At 45.3% G+C, this 18,746-nt stretch overlaps 1 protein-coding gene across 2 annotated transcripts in view; it reads right to left on the reverse strand.

Moving 5' to 3' along the window:
* dgcr8 (DGCR8 microprocessor complex subunit) overlaps window positions 1-18,746 on the reverse strand; it is a 127,115-nt gene that overhangs the window by 23,936 nt on the left and 84,433 nt on the right. For both annotated transcript variants that reach the window (XM_072470684.1, XM_072470599.1), the window contains exons 10-11: window positions 6,612-6,712; window positions 4,179-4,285 (exon numbers count right to left, since the gene is read on the reverse strand). In XM_072470684.1, the coding sequence (XP_072326785.1) occupies window positions 4,179-4,285; window positions 6,612-6,712 (208 nt within the window). The remainder of the gene's footprint in view (window positions 1-4,178; window positions 4,286-6,611; window positions 6,713-18,746) is intronic.

Genomic DNA, 18,746 nt, shown 5'->3' on the forward strand with positions numbered 1-18,746 from the left:
GAAGGATTGATGCGTTGGGATAGAAAATCAAATTCAGCCTTCAAATAATCCTGATACAGTTCACAAAATAAGGAACTGAAATCCATTGCCATCATAGAACATAGAACAGTACACACTGTACAGGCCCTTCAGCCCACAATGTTGTGCCGACCATTTATCCTAATCTAAGATCAACCTAACCGACACCCCTTCAATTTGCTGCTGTCCATGTGTCTGTCTAAGAGTCGCTTAAATGTCCTCAATGACTCTGACTCCACCATCCCAGCTAGCAGTGCATTCCACACAGCCACCACTCTGTGTAAAGAACCTACCTCTGACAGCTCCCCTATACCTTCCTTCAATCACCTTAAAATTATGCCCCCTCATGACAGCCATTTCCGCTTGGGGAAAAGTGTCTGGCTATCCACTCTATCCATGCCTCTCATCACCTTGTACACCTCTATCAAGTCACCTCTCTGCCTTCTTCACTCCAGTGAGAAAAGCCCTAGCTCCCTCAACCTTTCTTCATAACACATGCCCTCCAGTCCAGGCAGCATCCTGGTAAATCTCCTCTGTACCCTCTCCAAAGCATCCACTTCCTTTCTATAATGTGGCGACCAGAACTGGACACAATATTCAAAGTGTGGTCTAACTCGGGTTTTATAAAGCTGCAGCAAAACCTCGTGGCTCTTAAACTCAATCCCCCTGTTAATGAAAACCAACACACCATATGCCTTCTTAACAACCCTATCAACCTGGGTGGCAACTTTGAGGGATTTATGTACGTGGATCTCAAATCCCTCTGTTCCTCCACACTTCCAAGAATTCTGCCTTTAACTCTGTATTCAGCATTCAAATATGATCTTCCAAAATGAATCACTTCACATTTATCAAGGTTGAACTCCATCTGCCACTTCTCAGCCAAGCTCTGCATCCTGTCAATGTCCAACTCCACCAACTTTTGTGTCATCGGCAAACTTACTCACCCACCCTTCCACTTCCTCATCCAAGTCATTTTAAAAAACCACAACGAGCAGAGGTCCCAGAACAGATCCCTGCTGGACACCACTGGTCACCGACCTCCAGGCAGAATACTTTCCATCCACTACCACTCGCTGTCTTCTTTCGGCCAGCCAATTCTGTATCCAGACAGCCAAATTTCCCTGTACCCCATGCCCCCTGACTTTCTGAATGAGCCTACCATGGGGAACCTTATCAAATGTCTTAATGAAACCCATATACACCACATACACTGCCCGACCTTCATCAATGTGTCTCAACACATCCTCAAATAATTCAATGAGGCTTGTGAGGCATGACCTGCCCCTCACAAAGCCATGCTGACTATCTTTAATCAAACTATGTTTTTCTACATAATCCTAAATCCTATCTCTCAGAATCCTTTCCAGTATTTTGCTCACCACAGACGCAAGACTGACTGGTCTATAATTCCCAGGGATTTCCCTATTCCCTTTCTTGAACAGGGGAACAACATTCGCCTCCCTCCAATCATCCGGTACTACTCCAGTGGAGAGTGAGGACGCAAAGATCATCGCCAACGGCGCAGCCATCGCCTCCCTCGCTTCCCGTAGTACCCTTGGATATATCCCATCTGGCCCAGGGGACTTATCTATCCTGATGCTTTTCAAAATTTCCAGCACATCCTCCTTCTTAATATCAACCTGTTTGAGCCTATTACCCTGGTTCACGCAGTTCTCACGAGCAACAAGGTCCTTCTCTCCAGTGAACACTGAAGCAAGATATTCATTTAGGGCCTCCCCTACCTCCTCATCTGCACAGAGTTTAAATACGTAAAGATATGCTAGCTGGAGCCAACACATCATGATTGTTAAATTTAATTCTAAGGTTTTTGCAGTAAAGCTACGTCCTCCTTTCACTACTAGAAATATGGATAACAAAATTGTGACGTGTAATTAAAGTTTCATCTCTACAAGGTACCTATCATTACCCCAGAGACAGAATTTTCCACAAGGAATCTAGAAAAAAGATTAAAAACTCATTCTATTGTGGAAAATTGAACCATACCTGCAGTTTAGGCAACAATTTAAACAAGTACGAGCATTCACTGCTCGTTAAACCTTCTTCCCTTGAAGGTATTGACTCCTCATGGGAATACAATGTTCCAGGCCATAGATGGCCATCAGTACTTCTCTCAGATGACCATTCTCTACACCAGAACCCTGACAATGGGTGTTGCCACAAACAGGTCTTTGGGAGCGAGGGCGCAGGTGGGTGTGTCACAACCTTACTGTGAGTGTACTCACACAATCCTTCCAGCATACCTCACTGGGCAGCGGCGGGAACCCGGGTGGGTTTCCCCTTCCATTAATCTCAGGTTCTGAAACAGACTACAGTGATACTTTCTTGTTCTGATATACAACTTAATTAATCAGAGACAGAGGGCTGAAACCATGGCACTAACTGGTCTGTACAGTTTAACTATTCATTGGATAGACAATCAAGTCAGGAAAAATGGGGGTCTGTCCTGCTCCTCTGCTAATAAACTTAAACAGATACTACACTTATTTACATCACTAATATGAAAAAATGCTATATAAACAATCAAGTTTAAAATCTCCCACAGCACGAGCAAGCATTCTGATACATGATTCAACTGCAAATTTGAACATATTAACATTTTAGAATAGGCTGAATTCAACATTAAAATGAGTGAAGTGAAAGCAAAGAATAAATTATCCAACCCATGGGCAAGGTAGAAGAGAATGATTATAGCTCCATCTTAAGTGGAGACATTTTTAGGATTAATATTTATGAAGGAAACATTTACTGAAAGGCAAAAATAACAGGATGTACAGAACCCTTAAAAAATTTAGAAATGAACAGTAATATTCATTCCCTTAGGAGAAACAGAATGTTAATCAGGTAGGTGCTTAAAACAAAAAGTATGTTTCACAATGCATTAAAAAATAGGAAAAGAGAAAATAAATACATTCATGAATTAGTCAATACATAAAGCTGGCAATGTTGTAATGAGATCAGAAAGATTAATGCCTGCACAACATCAGCATGTGTGGTTTACAACTTGTTGAAGCCAATACCCAATTAGCTTAAAACACGAGCCAATTAATTACATTACAGCTGTGCTGCTCACTTCTCATAAGACGTAGGAACAGAAGTAGGCCATTCAGCCCATCATGTCTGCTCTACTATTCAATCAGGCCATGACTGATCTGATAATCCTCAATGCAACTTTCCTGTCATATCCCCATAACCCTGGAATAAAAATCTGACTCTCTAGGGCAGCACGGTGGCGCAGAGGGTTAGCCCTGCTGCCTCACGGCGCCGAGGTCCCAGGTTCGATCCCGGCTCTGGGTCACTGTCCGTGTGGAGTTTGCACATTCTCCCCGTGTCTGCGTGGGTTCGGCCCCACAACCCAAAGATGTGCAGGGGAGGTGGATTGGCCACACTAAATTGCCCCTTAATTGGAAAAATGAATTAGGTACTCTAAATTTTTTATATATTTTTTAAAAAATAAATAAATTAATAAATCTGTCTCCCTCAGCCTGGGATATACTTAACCACACAGCCCCTACAGCCCGCTGCAGCGAGGAGTTCCAAAGATTCACTACTCTCCGAGACCTTCTGAGGTAGCGGTCCTTCTTAAATTAGATGCAGATTCACGGCAGCAATTAATCATAGGTGTATAAATCATTATTACATTTCTACCAGTAGGTAAAAATCTGAAATTTGTGTATAATAGTGTTGATTACAATATAGATCTTCCACAGACCTTATGAAAAGCACCTAATGAATATCAATCTTCACTCAAGCAGCAAGGTCTGTTTCAAAAAATGTTGAAGATGATATTGTTTGGGTCAGATATTTTAAGATGAAATCAAACAAGCAATGAACATAGTAATCCATGCTCACCATATATCATGCGAACAATTTGGTATTTTCAAACTACACCCACATAATGAAAGTATCACACAAGAAAAAAGGATACTTTCTATACCTCCCTCCACCTCTGTTTTCTAATCAAGTCTCAAACCAACAGTGACTTGGAACACCTCAAATACACCAACATTCAATAATGAAAATGAAATTATATAAAATTACCTCCTGGCAGTTTTAAATATCCACTGACTTTGAGAAGAAAACATTACAGAATACTGGACATAACACAAACCATCATCTAAGCTCATTTCCATACTTACACCAGCCTCTCACTGTGTGCTTCCCACAGGTCATGACATATTCACTTTTCTGGTTTTTACCAGGAATTACCTCAAACTTGATGGTTGTATCGCCCATTCCATGATTTCTGAAAATTGAAACACATTTACTCTGTACTCAACACAAATGAATTTGAATATCCACACAGTGAAAATCAGACACTCTGGTAATATGACAAGGACATGAAATGGAGATTAACAACATCCCCACAAACAAAGCTCAAATTCATTCAGCCGGTGCTTCAAGTTGGTAATACACAAGGACAGCATTTTAAACTTAATTATACTTTCACTGCTAGAAACAGCATCTTCAAGAGTAGAGGCACAACTGTGTCAGAGTGGTCACTCATTCACCCCTCAAGTCTATGATCGTACAGAGACAAAGGACAGGAAACATCCGCTCACCCGACCCTCACACCAGGAACACAGGTGAGTGGATGTGCAATAGCGTGTTGTCAGCCGATGCCCGTCAGCCTGTGGGCCCCTCACAGAGACAGCAGTACAGAAGCTGCCTGGAGGCAGTCTCTCAGACCAAGAAGGTCACAAACAGATCGGTTTCCAGTTTGGTTGAAAGTGTCAAAAAAAAAAGACATACGACGCAATGATCATCTTTCTGGTTTCCTTATTAGATCACATTCCACATCTTATCACGTCACCACCAAAGTGGTAAACAAATTGGGCGTGAGTCAACCGCGGTCTGCTTTAAACATCTAAGTGTTTGAACATCTTTCCGTGTTAATTTACTCACTTTGTTTAACATACCTCCCCTGTAGCAGCTGCATAGAAAACTCCACCAACCCCAGAAGAGGGCAGCAAAGCTTCACAGACAGCAACAAGATAAGTGTGGAGCACAAGATAAAAAGAGAAGCAACAGCAAAGAATTTTCTTTTCTGAAAATAGGAGCAGGATCGAGAGGCTGGTCTGTGGCCATGGCAGCTACGAAGTTTGTGAATGTCAAGACTGCAAATTTATAGAGGAATGCTATTCCAGCATCGTTTTCGCCAGAGGATGAGTGAGGCTGCTGCCCAAAGATAGACTTGCAATTTCTACAGCAAGTTTCACCATCTCAGGATGTCCTTTACAGTCAACAAAATATTTTTGAAGCACAGTCACTGTTACTGTAGGAAATCAATATGCGCAGTTTGCTCCACAATCAACAATGTAATAATCTGTTTTAGTGATTCCATTCCATAGCCAATCCTACATAAATGAGAACATACAACTCCAAAGACTATGAGGTCTTATCTTGTGTAGTAAACTTTTATGTGGCACCTCATCGAATAACTTTCGGACATCCAAATACACTACATCTCCTGGTTCCCCTCTATCCACCCATTTGTTACATCCTCAAAGAAGTCTAATAAATTTGTCAAAACCCATTTCCCTTTTACAAAATCATGTGACTCTGCTGGATTGCGTTATAATTTTCTAAATGTTCTGCTACAATGGATTCTAGTGTTTTTTCCCAATGATGGGTATTAGACGAATTGGCCCAGACTTTTGTGAGCATGTCTCTAGAGTTGGAACTGCAATCCACAAACTAACTCTGAGGGTAACACACTGGTTCGCACAGTTGCTTCACAGCTCCAGGGTCCCAGGTTCGATTCCCGGCTTGGGTCACTGTCTGTGCGGAGTCTGCACATCCTCCCCGTGTGTGCAGCACGGTAGCATTGTGGATAGCACAATTGCTTCACAGCTCCAGGGTCCCAGGTTCGATTCCGGCTTGGGTCACTGTCTGTGCGGAGTCTGCACATCCTCCCCGTGTGTGCGTGGGTTTCCTCCGGGTGCTCCGGTTTCCTCCCACAGTCCAAAGATGTGCAGGTTAGGTGGATTGGCCATGCTAAATTGCCCTTAGTGTCCAAAATTGCCCTTCGTGTTGGGTGGGGTTGCTGGGTTATGGGGCTAGGGTGCAAGTGTTGACCTTGGGTAGGGTGCTCTTTCCAAGAGCCGGTGCAGACTCGACGGGTCAAATGGCCTCCTTCTGCACTGTAAATTCTATGACAATCTATCCCCACAGGCTATTTTAGAAGGGTAAATATGTACATAGAAGTGTGTTTTATGGTCCTATATTTATGAATTATATTGTTGTAATTTGTGATAATTAACTGCGCAGAAGATTGTTAGTGCATAGTCAGCCTTAAGCTAACATTGCTACTTTATGTAACATTGCTGTACTGAGGACAAAAACATTCTTCAAACAATATGTAATTCACATGGCCCCCTTTTTTATTAGTGAACCACAAAGTTGTTACAAATAAACTCCCTCGATTTTTCACACCGAAATGGAGCTTTGTATGTATGGAATTTAAGTAATCTTACTGCAATGCCAGAATACAATGGTTAAAAACAACGTTTTCCTTCCAAAGCAAGAAATACAGGTGATGATATGAAGGAACCTTCAACTTTATGACTTACCTCTTAAGGCACTCATGGAGAATTTGATATGGTGACAAGAGTCCAGCTTTGTTGGTCAGTTCATATACCCGTGAGTCCTCAATACTGATATGGTTGAAGTACTAAAATGGAAAGAAATCCACATCAATACTGCACAAAGCAGAGTCTCACTTTTCTTTTACACTGGTGTTGAGCTCTGAATATCAGCCAATACTACAAAATACAATTCTGGTGCAACAAGTTCAGCTGAGTTTGACATGAAGTATTAACACTAGATGGTACTGATGAACTATATAGAGAGTAGAAAAACTGATCAAAAGGGAAATTGTGCAAGATTGCAGGGGTGAGATACAAAGGGAACAGAGTGAAAAGGGTACAAAGGCTGAGGGTTATAAAGGGCAAGTTCTGCTGTTTGGAGAAGGAGTGACTTCCCGCAAGCTAAAATAAATCATGACTGCCCTGGATTTCCTCCTTCACATTTCCCTGCAGTCAGCTGAAGTGCAGCACTGGGTCTCGACACTGGGACTCCAGCTCATCACCGCAGCCAAGACATCTGCTGTACATCAAGCCAAAAATAATATGTCCCACTAGCTCAGTTTGTATGCTACTGAGTACACCAGTTCACAATATCCCAGTTTCAATTCCTGGTCTGTGCTGTGTTACATGATCATAGCTACCTTAGCTTCAACTTCGCAACGTCCCAGGTCAAAGTGGAAAATAAAATCAGCCAGGTTTCTGTTCTCGATAGCTATTGAATGGCTTTTGCTGAAAAGTGAACAATTAGGATCCTGAGACAGGACACGCACAGCTTTGATCTTCACCCACCCATGTTCAAACAGATTGCTGACGCTCAACCGCCCAGCTGAATCACTACTAGGGAAGGCATTCAAGGACATCCAAAATATGCCAACAGCAATGGCCGGTAGCCAAAATCTCCAGGAAAGTGAGGAGGAAGAACAATGTGATTCATAACTAACCACGTTAAAATGTCAACCAGTTACTGTCCTAGTTTGTGACTGCCAGTGTTAAGCAAAATAATTCTTTAAAATTTTAATTGTTTGAAAGCTAAATTTGCACGGGGATTTATACAAGAGACAAACATCATTGCGTCCAAATACATTCTTCACCCACACCACACCAAACATTAAAATTTGACTGGGAGCAGACTAAAATTAGTTTTTGGCACACAAGAGAACATGTACACTAAATCAAGTAATGAATAAAATGCTACATAAAGGTCACTGTGAAAACAATATCAGCAACTGTAGGCAGTTTCATGGAAATGTGTTTTAATTTGGAGGCATCATCTAGCTCGTACCAATGTGGTGAGTGGTGAGACACACATTTGAGACTTTGTTCCAATACATGTTGCATCTCAAACACATCCACACACCTCAACCCACAAACTCAAAAACCAAGAGGCCTGAAGGTCAGGGACAATTGGCCAGACCTGAATAACAAGACAGACCCCCAATTCACACCAGTTCTAAATTTCTACAACTGTCTTTATTCACCTAGGGGACTGCAAACATATAAAGTACTCTAAATAACTTGATGGATGCAGAGTAGTTCCAAAGAGTTAGGAGAATACATTTTTAATGGGAGGAATTTGAGAGAAATAACTACGCAGACAGACAGATTTAGAGAGAAAGCAGCAGAACAAGGGTACGGTTATTCAGAAGCTTCAAGAGTTTTTTAAAATAAATTTAGAGGAGCCAATTATTTTTTTTCCAATTAAGGGGCAATTTAGCGTGGCCAATCCACCTAATCAGCACATCTTTGGGTTGTGGGGTCGAAACCCTCGCAGACATGGGGAGAATGTGCAAGCTCCACACGGAAGCTTCAAGAGTTAAGGGCCAATGGGCACAGGCTGCTATTTAGGGCTGGTTAGGTGTTAGGAGGTAGAGGAAGGCTAAACAGTGGAAGAAATTATAGAAAGTGGCTTTGAAAAAACCCATTGGAAAAGGAAGCCAATAGAATGCAGTTAGAATGTGTACATTGTAAGAATTTAGGGCATACTGTATTATGGGCATTTGGTGGAGTAAGGGTTAAAAGCCTGGGTTAGTGTGCGTGTGTATATAACTGCTGCAATCATGTTTTAAAAGAATCTTAGGTTGAAAGACATCAACGGTTTTGAGAGCCGGGGTGCAATTAAGCCATCGTAAAAAGCTTGGGCTAAGGCAGTTTTGTTTGGATTCAGGGGATTCCCTGTGGAGTTAATGAATGTCAGCTTGGCCCCCGAATTGGGATGATGCCGGATTTATGAAACACATGTTGGGTCGGATTCCGGATTTGAAGGTAGGAAGCTTGATAATGGGTGGGGGGGCTTCAACACGGTGCTGGACCGAGCACTGGACCGTTCTAGGTCCAGGACGAGTAAGAGGCCGGCTGCGGCCAAGGTGCTCAGGGGGTTTATGGACCAGATGGGGGGAGTGGATCTATGGAGGTTTGCCAGGCCGCTGGCCAGGGAATTTTCCTTCTTTTCCCACGTCCATAGAGCCTACTCCCGGATAGACTTTTTCATTTTGAGTAGGGCGCTAATCCCGAAAGTGGAGGGAACAGAATATTTGGCCATAGCCATCTCGGACCACGCCCCGCATTGGGTGGAGCTGGAGTTGGGGGAGGAGAGGGACCAGCGCCCACTGTGGCACCTCGATGTGGGACTGTTGGTGGATGAGGGGGGGTGCGGGCGGGTGCGGGGGTGTATTGAAAGATACCTGGAGGCCAACGACAACGGGGAGGTGCAGGTGGGGGTAGTCTGGGAGGCGTTGAAGGCGGTGGTCAGGGGAGAGCTAATCTCCATTAGGGCCCACAGGGAGAAGCGAGAGAGAAGGGAGAGGGAGAGGTTGGTGGGGGAGATTTTAAGGGTGGACAGGAGTTATGCAGAGGCCCCCGAGGAGGGGCTACTCAGGGAGCGACGGAACCTCCAGACGGAATTCGACCTGTTGACCACGTGGAAAGCAGAGGCACAGTGGAGGAAAGCGCAGGGGGCAGTGTATGAGTATGGGGAGAAGGCGAGTCGGATGCTGGCACATCAGCTCCGTAAGAGGGAGTGCGGTGAGAATAAACAAAGAATAAACAAGAATAAACAAATAAACAAAGTAGAGTTCTTTGAAGAGGTAACAAATAGGTTAGACCAAGGAGAGCCAATGGATGTTATCTATCTTGACTTCCAAAAGGCCTTTGATAAGGTGCCTCACGGGAGACTGCTGAGTAAAATAAGGGCCCATGGTATTCGAGGCAAGGTACTAACATGGATTGACGATTGGCTGTCAGGCAGAAGGCAGAGAGTTGGGATAAAAGGTTCTTTTTCGGAATGGCAACCGGTGACGAGTGGTGTCCCGCAGGGTTCAGTGTTGGGGCCACAGCTGTTCTCTTTATATATTAACGATCTAGATGACGGGACTGGGGGCATTCTGGCTAAGTTTGCTGATGATACAAAGATAGGTGGAGGGGCAGGTAGTATTGAGGAGGTGGAGAGGCTGCAGAAAGATTCAGACAGTTTAGGAGAGTGGTCCAAGAAATGGCTGATGAAATTCAACGTGGGCAAGTGCAAGGTCTTGCACTTTGGAAAAAAGAATAGAGGCATAGACTATTTTCTAAACGGTGACAAAATTCATAATGCTGAAGTGCAAAGGGACTTGGGAGTCCTAGTCCAGGATTCTCTAAAGGTAAAGTTGCAGGTTGAGTCCGTAATTAAAAAAGCAAATGCAATGTTGTCATTCATCTCAAGAGGCTTGGAATATAAAAGCAGGGATGTACTTCTGAAGCTTTATAAAGCATTAGTTAGGCCCCATTTAGAATACTGTGAGCAATTTTGGGCCCCACACCTCAGGAAGGACATACTGGCACTGGAGCGGGTCCAGCGGAGATTCACACGGATGATCCCAGGAATGGTAGGCCTAACATACGATGAACGTCTGAGGATCCTGGGATTATATTCATTAGAGTTTAGGAGGTTGAGGGGAGATCTAATAGAAACTTACAAGATAATGAATGGCTTAGATAGGGTGGATGTAGGGAAGTTGTTTCCATTAACAGGGGAGACTAGGACCCGGGGGCACAGCCTTAGAATAAAAGGGAGTCACTTTAGAACAGAGATGAGAAGAAATTTCTTCAGCCAGAGAGTGGTGGGTCTGTGGAATTCATTGCCACAGAGGGCGGTGGAGGCCGGGACGTTGAGTGTCTTTAAGACAGAAGTTGATAATTTCTTGATTTCTCGTGGAATTAAGGGCTATGGAGAGAGAGCGGGTAAATGGAGTTGAAATCAGCCATGATTGAACGGTGGAGTGGACTCGATGGGCCGAATGGCCTTACTTCCACTCCTATGTCTTATGGTCTTATTTAGGGACTTCTATGGGGATCTGTACAAGTCTGAGCCCCCAGTGGGGGAGGAGGGGATGCAATAATTCCTGGATCAGCTGAGGTTCCCGAGGGTGGAGGAGGAGGAGGTGGCTGGTTTGGGGGCGCTGATTGGGCTGGAGGAGCTGGTTAAAGGATTGGGGAGCATGCAGGCGGGGAAAGCCCGGGGCTGGATGGGTTCCTGGTTGAATTTTACAGGAAATACGTGGACCTGCTGGGCCCGTTGCTAGTGAGGACTTTTAATAAGGCGAGGGAGGGGGGGGGACCTTGCCCCCGACAATGTCCATGGCGCTGATTTCTTTGATCTTGAAACGGGACAAGGATCCATTGCAATGTGGGTCATATAGACCGATCTCACTCCTCAATGTTGACGCTAAGTTGCTGGATACGAGAATTGAGGACTGTGTCCCGGGGGTTATTCATGAGGACCAGACGGGATTTGTGAAGGGTAGGCAGCTAAATACAAATGTGCGGAGGCTCCTCAATGTGATTATGATGCCCTCGGTGGAAGGGGAATCAGAGGTAGTGGCAGCTATGGATGCGGAGAAGGCCTTTGATCGGGTGGAGTGGGAGTATCTTTGGGAAGTGTTGAGGAGGTTTGGGTTCGGGGAGGGGTTCATCAGTTGGGTCAGGCTGCTATATAGAGCCCCGGTGGCGAGTGTGGCTACGAACCAGCGGAGGGCGGAGTACTTTCGGCTGTACCAGGGGACGAGGCAGGGGTGGCCCCTTATCCCCCTTGATGTTTGCACTGGCAATTGAGCCGCTGGCCATGGCACTGAGGGAGTCCAGGAAATGGAGGGGATTGGTCCGGGGGGGGAGAGGAACACCGGGTGTCATTGTATGCCGATGACCTGTTGTTGTGTGTTGCGGATCCAGTGGAGGGGATGGTGGAGGTCATGCGGATCTTTAGGGAGTTTGGGGACTTTTCGGGGTATAAACTCAACGTGGGTAAGAGTGAGCTCTTTGTGGTACATTCAGGGGACCAGGGAAGGGGGATAGACGAGCTACCGCTGAAGAGGGCAGAAAGGAGCTTTCGGTACCTAGGGATCCAAGTAGCTAGGAGTTGGGGGGGTCCTGCACAAGCTCAATTTGACGTGTTTAGTGGAGCAGATGGAGGAGGATTTCAAAAGATGGGATATGCTGCCACTCTCACTCGCGGGTAGGGTGCAGTCGGTCAAAATGACGGTCCTCCCAAGGTTTCTCTTTGTGTTCCAGTGCCTTCCCATTTTGATCCCCAAGGCCTTTTTCAAATGGGTAAGCAGGAGCATCATGGGATTTGTGTGGACGAATAAGACCCCGAGGGTGAAGAGAGTGTTTCTGGAGCGTAGCAGGGACAGGGGGGGGGGGGGCTGGCGCTGCCGAATTTGTGTGGCTATTATTGGGCTGCCAATGTGGCGATGATCCGTAAGTGGGTAATGGAGGGGCAGGGGGCGGCGTGGAAGAGGCTAGAGATGGCGTCCTGTGTGGGCACGAGCCTGAATTCCCGCTGCTTCCGGCACGTGGGATTCAGGACACGGTGATTTCGGGTATATGGTTTGGAGAAGGCAAGGTTTCGGTGATTTACCAGGAGCTGAAGGAAGAGGAGGAAGCCTCGGTGGAGGAGTTAAAGGGCAAGTGGCAGGAGGAGCTTGGGGAGGAGATAGATGAGGGTTTGTGGGCTGATGCCCTGAGCAGGGTTAATTCTTCCTCCTCTTGCGCCAGGCTCAGCCTAATACAGTTCAAGGTTACTCACAGAGCACATATGACAGGGGCGAGGCTGAGTAGGTTCTTTGGGGTGGAGGACAGATGTGGGAGGTGCTCGGGGAGCCCGGCAAATCACGTCCATATGTTCTGGTCGTGCCCGGTGCTGGATGGGTTTTGGAAGGGTTTTGCGAGGACTATGTTCAAGGTGGCGAACGCCCGGGTCAAGCCGAGCTGGGGATTGGCATTATTTGGGGTATCGGACGAGCTGGGAGTGCAGGAGGCGAAAGAGGCCGGTATTCTGGCCTTTGCGCCCCTGGTAGCCCGGCGGAGGATTTTGCTATTATGGAAAGATGCAAAGCCCCCCGAGTGTGGAATCTTGGATCAATGGCAGGATCAGGGGCAGGGTTCATCAAGCTGGAGAGGATAAAGTTTGCCTTGCGAGGGTCTGTGCAAGGGTTCTCCAGGCGGTGGCAACCGTTCCTAGACTATCCCGCGGACCATTCGGAGGAGGTCAGCAGCAGCATCCCAGGGGCGGGGGGGTTCTTTTGGGGTGACGTTTGGGTGAAGGTGGGGGATTCTCCCTATTTGTGCTTGTAAATGTTATATGGGGGGTTATTGTATGTGGGGGAAATGCAATGTATAATTTCTGATTGTCGTGTGTTTGTTTCTTTTTTCTTGTGGGGGGGGGGGGGGGTTGTTGAAAATTTGTTGAAAAATTTGAATAAATATATATTTTTTAAAAGAATGTCAACTTGGCAAGATGATATCAGTGCTGGGTTTAACCCCCCCGCCCCCCGGCAGGTTTTTCAAATGCCTGGAACTTGGCAAATATCAAACATCCCCATCCGTGGCTGGGAAACTTTTGGAAATGATAATTCAGAATAAAATTAACTGTCACTTGGGCAAATGCAGGCTAATTAAGGAAAGCCAGCATGGATTTGTTACGAGCAAGTTGTATTTAACCAGATTTTTGATGAGGTAGCAGAGAGGGTTGATCAGAGTAATGTTCTTGTTATGGTGCACATGAACCTCCAAAAGCATTTGATAAAGCGCCACTCAACAAACCCGAGAGAGTAGTGTTAAACTGTTGTTTTGCAAACTGGAGGTGGTTTTACAGTGGAGTTCCCCAGTGATAGGCGTTAGGAATCCAGTTTTTCTCAACCCGTGTTAAAATCCTATTTTTAAAATTTGTGGATGATACAAAACTTGGAAGTACTGCGAATTACAAGGAGGATAGTGTAGGACTTCACAAGGACAACTGGGGCAATGGGTGGGTTAGTGGCCGATTAAATTTAATGCAGAGAAATGTGAAGTGATTCATTTCTGTCGGAAGAATGCAGAAAGACAACATTAAGTGAAGAGATTTAAAAGGGGTGGAGGAGCAGAGGAACGTGGGTGTTTATGTGCATAAATCATTAAAGGTGGCAGGCCCGGTTGAGAGTCCGGTTCGTAAAGCATACGGCACCCTGGGCTTTATCAATAGCTTACAAAATCAAGGAAATTATGTTAAACCCTAAAAACCACTGGCCGAGCTTCAATTGGGGTATTGTTCTAGTTCTGGGTAGCACTAATAAAGAACATGAAGGCATCAGAGAGGCTGGAGAAACGATTCACGGGAATTTCTTCAAGGATGAGGAACTTCCGTTCCATAAAGATTGGAGAAGTTGGGAAAGTTCTCCTTGGAGATGGCAGAGGTGGGAAATTACAGAGGCATTCCAAATCTTGAGGAGGCTCGACAGGAGTGCACGGGGAGAAACTGTTCCCACTGGTGGAATTAAGAACAACCTGAGAGGACAGATTTAAAGTAATTGGTTAAAGAAGTAATGGTGACATGAGATAAATATTTTGAACGCAGCCAGTGGTTCGGATTTGGAATGCGCTGTCGAAAAGTGTGGTGGAGGTAGGGTCAGTTGAGGCTTTCAAAAAGGAATAGGGGGTTCATGTGATGCTGGGGGAGGGGGGGCAGCAACGTTTCCATGGGCTCTGGTGCTACTTATCCTTTAATCCTCTCATTTATCCTGCTTAAACAGCCCATACTTACCTAATCCAGGAGTGAATATTCAGTGATGAGCTCCCAGGAGATAACTTTTTTAAAAAAATAAATGTTTTGAGTTGAGTTTTCAGACGTTATATCCAACAGTTTTATAGAATCCAAAACCGTGCCAAAATCCAACACAGTCACAAGCAAGTTTCATCACTGTAACTGTGGCCGTGACCCCCCTCCCTTTAGTCGGCAAACATTTTACATTCCCCAATATGGCCAAAACATGTATTTTGCAAGCATTTATTTACACCCCTCCCTCCCATTTCATTTTCCTCTCTATTCCGTGGCACGCCTGTGTCCCTCTACTGGTTGCTGGCTACAAACAAGTCTTGAAACATGCTGTGAACGGTTTCCATGCCCGACCCTCAGATGGCAAAATGTATCTTCTCCAGCCTGAAATATTCCGCCAGGTCTGCCAGCCAGTTTGCAGCCTTGGGTGGTGGGTGCCGATCGCCAGCCGAGCAGGATTCTCCAGCGGGCGATCAAGGAGGCAAAAGCTGGGGCGTCGGCCCCCCTCCCCATGAGGAGCTCTGGCTGATTCCAACCCTGAAGACCACCACTCTTGGGCATGGCTCCACCCTCACCCCCACAACCCTGGACATGACTTCAAAGGTCATCCAGCATCCAACAAGTCTGGGGCATGCCCAGAACATGTGGGTATGGTTGGCCGGGCCTCCCTGGCACCTTTCACATTCGTCCTCCATCTTCAGAAAGAACCCACTCATTCGCATTCTGGTTAGGTGCACTCTGTGCACAACCTTTAACTGTGCACTACTTCAATCCAGAGTCCTCCCCTTATCTCCACGCTGAGTGCCTCCTCCCATTTGTTCCTTGTCTCATCCAGAGTGGAGCGTACCTCCTCCAACAGTCCCCCGCACAGTTTCCTTTCCCTGGACCACCCACATCCAGCTGTTCTTGTGCTAACGAGTATCCTGGTGGTACATTGTTTATTGCCGGGGGAGGACATGTGTGATCTGAATGACTGCAGGTCCTTTTTGACATTGTCCACCAAACGTGCATGTTCCATTTGTGGATCCGTGTCCAGTCGTGGGCTATTTAGATGCCCAGGTAGCAGAATTTGGTCTGGGTAATGGATTCTAACAATGTCTTAATGACCAACATTAAACTAACTGGTCTAGTTTCCTACGTTCTGCCTCCCTACCCTTTATGAATGTGGACGTTACAGTAGCATTTTCCTAGTCCACTGGAACCTTTCCCGCATCCAGGAAATTTTGGAATATGGATCCACCATCTCCGCTGCTACTTCCTTTAAGACCCTAGAATGTAGGCCATCAGGCCCTGGGGACTTGCCTGCCTTCAATCCCAATAATTTGTTCAGTACTTTTTCCAATTGATGATGATTGTTCCACGTTCCTCCCTTTCTATTACCTCTGCATAACCTATTACTATTGGGATGGTACAAGTGTCTTCCACTGTGAAAACTGAGGCAAAATACTGATTTACTGTCTCCGCCATTTCGTATTCCTCCCCGATCTCATCCCCAAGGGGCCAACATTCACTTTAACTACTCTCTTCTCTTGTATATACATATAGGAGCTATTGATATCCTTTTTTATATTTTGCGCTCATTTTCTTTCATAACTTACCCTTGTTCTTTTTATCACTTTTTTTAATAATCCTTTGCTGATCGTTAAGAGTGCACCGAACCAGAACGCGAATGAATGGTTCTCTATGGAGGGGGAGGACAAATGTGAAAGGTGCCAGGGAGTCAGGACGTAGGAAACTAGACCAGTTAGTTTAATATCTGTCACTGGGAAATGGTTAGAATCCATTACCCATTGCTGATCGTTAGAAGTTTCCCAATCTTCCAGCCCGCCACTGGCCTTTGCAGCATGTATCATGTTATCTTCAACTTCCTTGCTTAGCCATGGGTGTTTGTTCCCCCTTCTTATAATCTTTCTTCCTCTCTGGAATATATTTTAATTAATCCCTGTAGAAGCCAGCTATTTTCAGGGGGCTGGTTTAGCACAGGGCTAAATCGCTGGCTTTGAAAGCAGACAAAGGCAGGCCAGCAGCACAGTTCAACTCCCATACCAGCCTCCCCGAACAGGCGCCGGAATGTGGCGACTAGGGGCTTTGCACAGTAACTTCATTTGAAGCCTACTTGTGACAATAAGCGATTTTCATTTTCATTTCATTTTGTATAGGTAAAAGATAGCTATTTAGCATTAAGCCCCATGTCTATTAAATACCATTTTAAAACTCACTCATAACCTCAGGTCATTTCAAATCACACATTCAGCATTTCAAAACATAGTTTCAACAGAACACAGAAGCAGATAGATTAAAACAGCATTCTTACTCAGCTAACAAATACATTTGCAAGATAAAGTGACCAAGGACAGGGTAGGCTCCATAGCAACGCCACAGGAACCTAAAGGCGCTATTGTACTCAGCAACAAACCAGTTCAGGTCACTTGCGATAACAGCGCTAAATCACATTCCAGAACTCATACAAGAATTCATCTATGAAACATTTTAGGTTCATGTTGCATATTAAAGATGGACAGTTTACCATCAAATCAAATGTATTTGAATGTAACCCAAACCAATTCGGATTATATTGGGGTGCAATTAGATGGCTAAAGACAGATATGTTACAATGTAACTGTGAAGTTTCATTCGGCCATTCTTAGCTGGATCATTCTCTCTCTCTCTCCGGAATTGATCTATACTTTGACTTTATTTGCTGTCTTTCATATTTCACTTCCTGACTTGACTTTTGAAGTTATTGTGAGCTGTTTGCCGGAGCAAGAAAAGCATTTCTGTGATTCTTTGAAAGTTTCAATTGTCTACTAATTGCCTTTTAAATGACTCTCAATTGTGATCAATAGAAGATAAATAAAACTATTCTTATTTGCACCCGAGAAGTTTTAACTTAAATTTCTACTGAGATTTAGTGATTCGCAAAGTGCAGCTGAATCCGGATGGCAGATCTAACAATCCCTCATGACACAATACCAAATCCAGAGTAGCCTGCTCCATGGTTTGTTCCACAACATATTGCTCCAAGGGACAATCTCTAATACATTCAATGAACTCTTCCTCAAGGCTATCCTTGCTAATTTGATTAATACAGTCTATATGCATATTAAAATCACCCACGATTCTTGCCGTATCTTTCTACCAGCCCCAATATTTCCTGGATTATATTGTGCCACACTGCAGAACTGTTTGGGGACATATAGATGACTCCCACCAGGGATTTCTTTCCCTTGCTAATTCTTATCGTTATCCAGTTTGCTCATTCTCCCTGCAGAATCCCTGCTCTTTTGCTTACAGGGAGCAAGAATCTTGAACCTGTTGGACAAGGACTAGGTTCCTGCAACCGTACCTCCTAAATCCCTCTCCCTGTCTCACTCATAATCACATCCTCCTATCCCTGACCACTGGCCAAATTCAAGGGGTGCGACTGTCTCCTGAACGACAGCAACCAGGTAACTTTCTCCCTCCCTGATGTGTCACAGTGTCCGAAGCTCAGACTCCAGAACTCTGAGCCGGCGTTCCTCGAACAACCATACTTGCTACAGATGTGGTCACGAGGAATCGCAATGGGGTCCGCCAGCTCCCACATCATGCAGGTACAACACAGATTGCCTCCCAGATTGCCTTGATCCACTACAGTTTGCCTACCGCTGCAACAGGTCCACAGCAGACGCCATCCCCATGGCCCTGCACTCTACCCTGGAACACCTAGACAACAAAGACACTTATGTCAGACTCCTATTTATCGACTACAGCTCAGCCTTCAACACCATCATTCCTACGAAACTCATCTCCAAACTCCGTGGCCTTGGCCTCGGCTCCTCCCTCTGCGACTGGATCCGGAACTTTCTAACCCACAGACCACAATCAGTAAAGATAGGCAACAACACCTCCTCCACGATCATCCTCAACACTGGTGCCCCACAAGGCTGTGTCCTCAGCCCCCTACTATACTCCTGATATACCTATGACTGTGTGGCCAAATTCCCCATCAACTTGATTTTCAAATTTGCTGATGACACCACCGTAGTGAGTCGGATTTCAAACAACGACGAGACAGA

Source organism: Scyliorhinus torazame, chromosome 1 (assembly GCF_047496885.1).
Source record: "Scyliorhinus torazame isolate Kashiwa2021f chromosome 1, sScyTor2.1, whole genome shotgun sequence".
In the NCBI taxonomy this organism is placed as follows: Eukaryota; Metazoa; Chordata; class Chondrichthyes; order Carcharhiniformes; family Scyliorhinidae; genus Scyliorhinus; species Scyliorhinus torazame.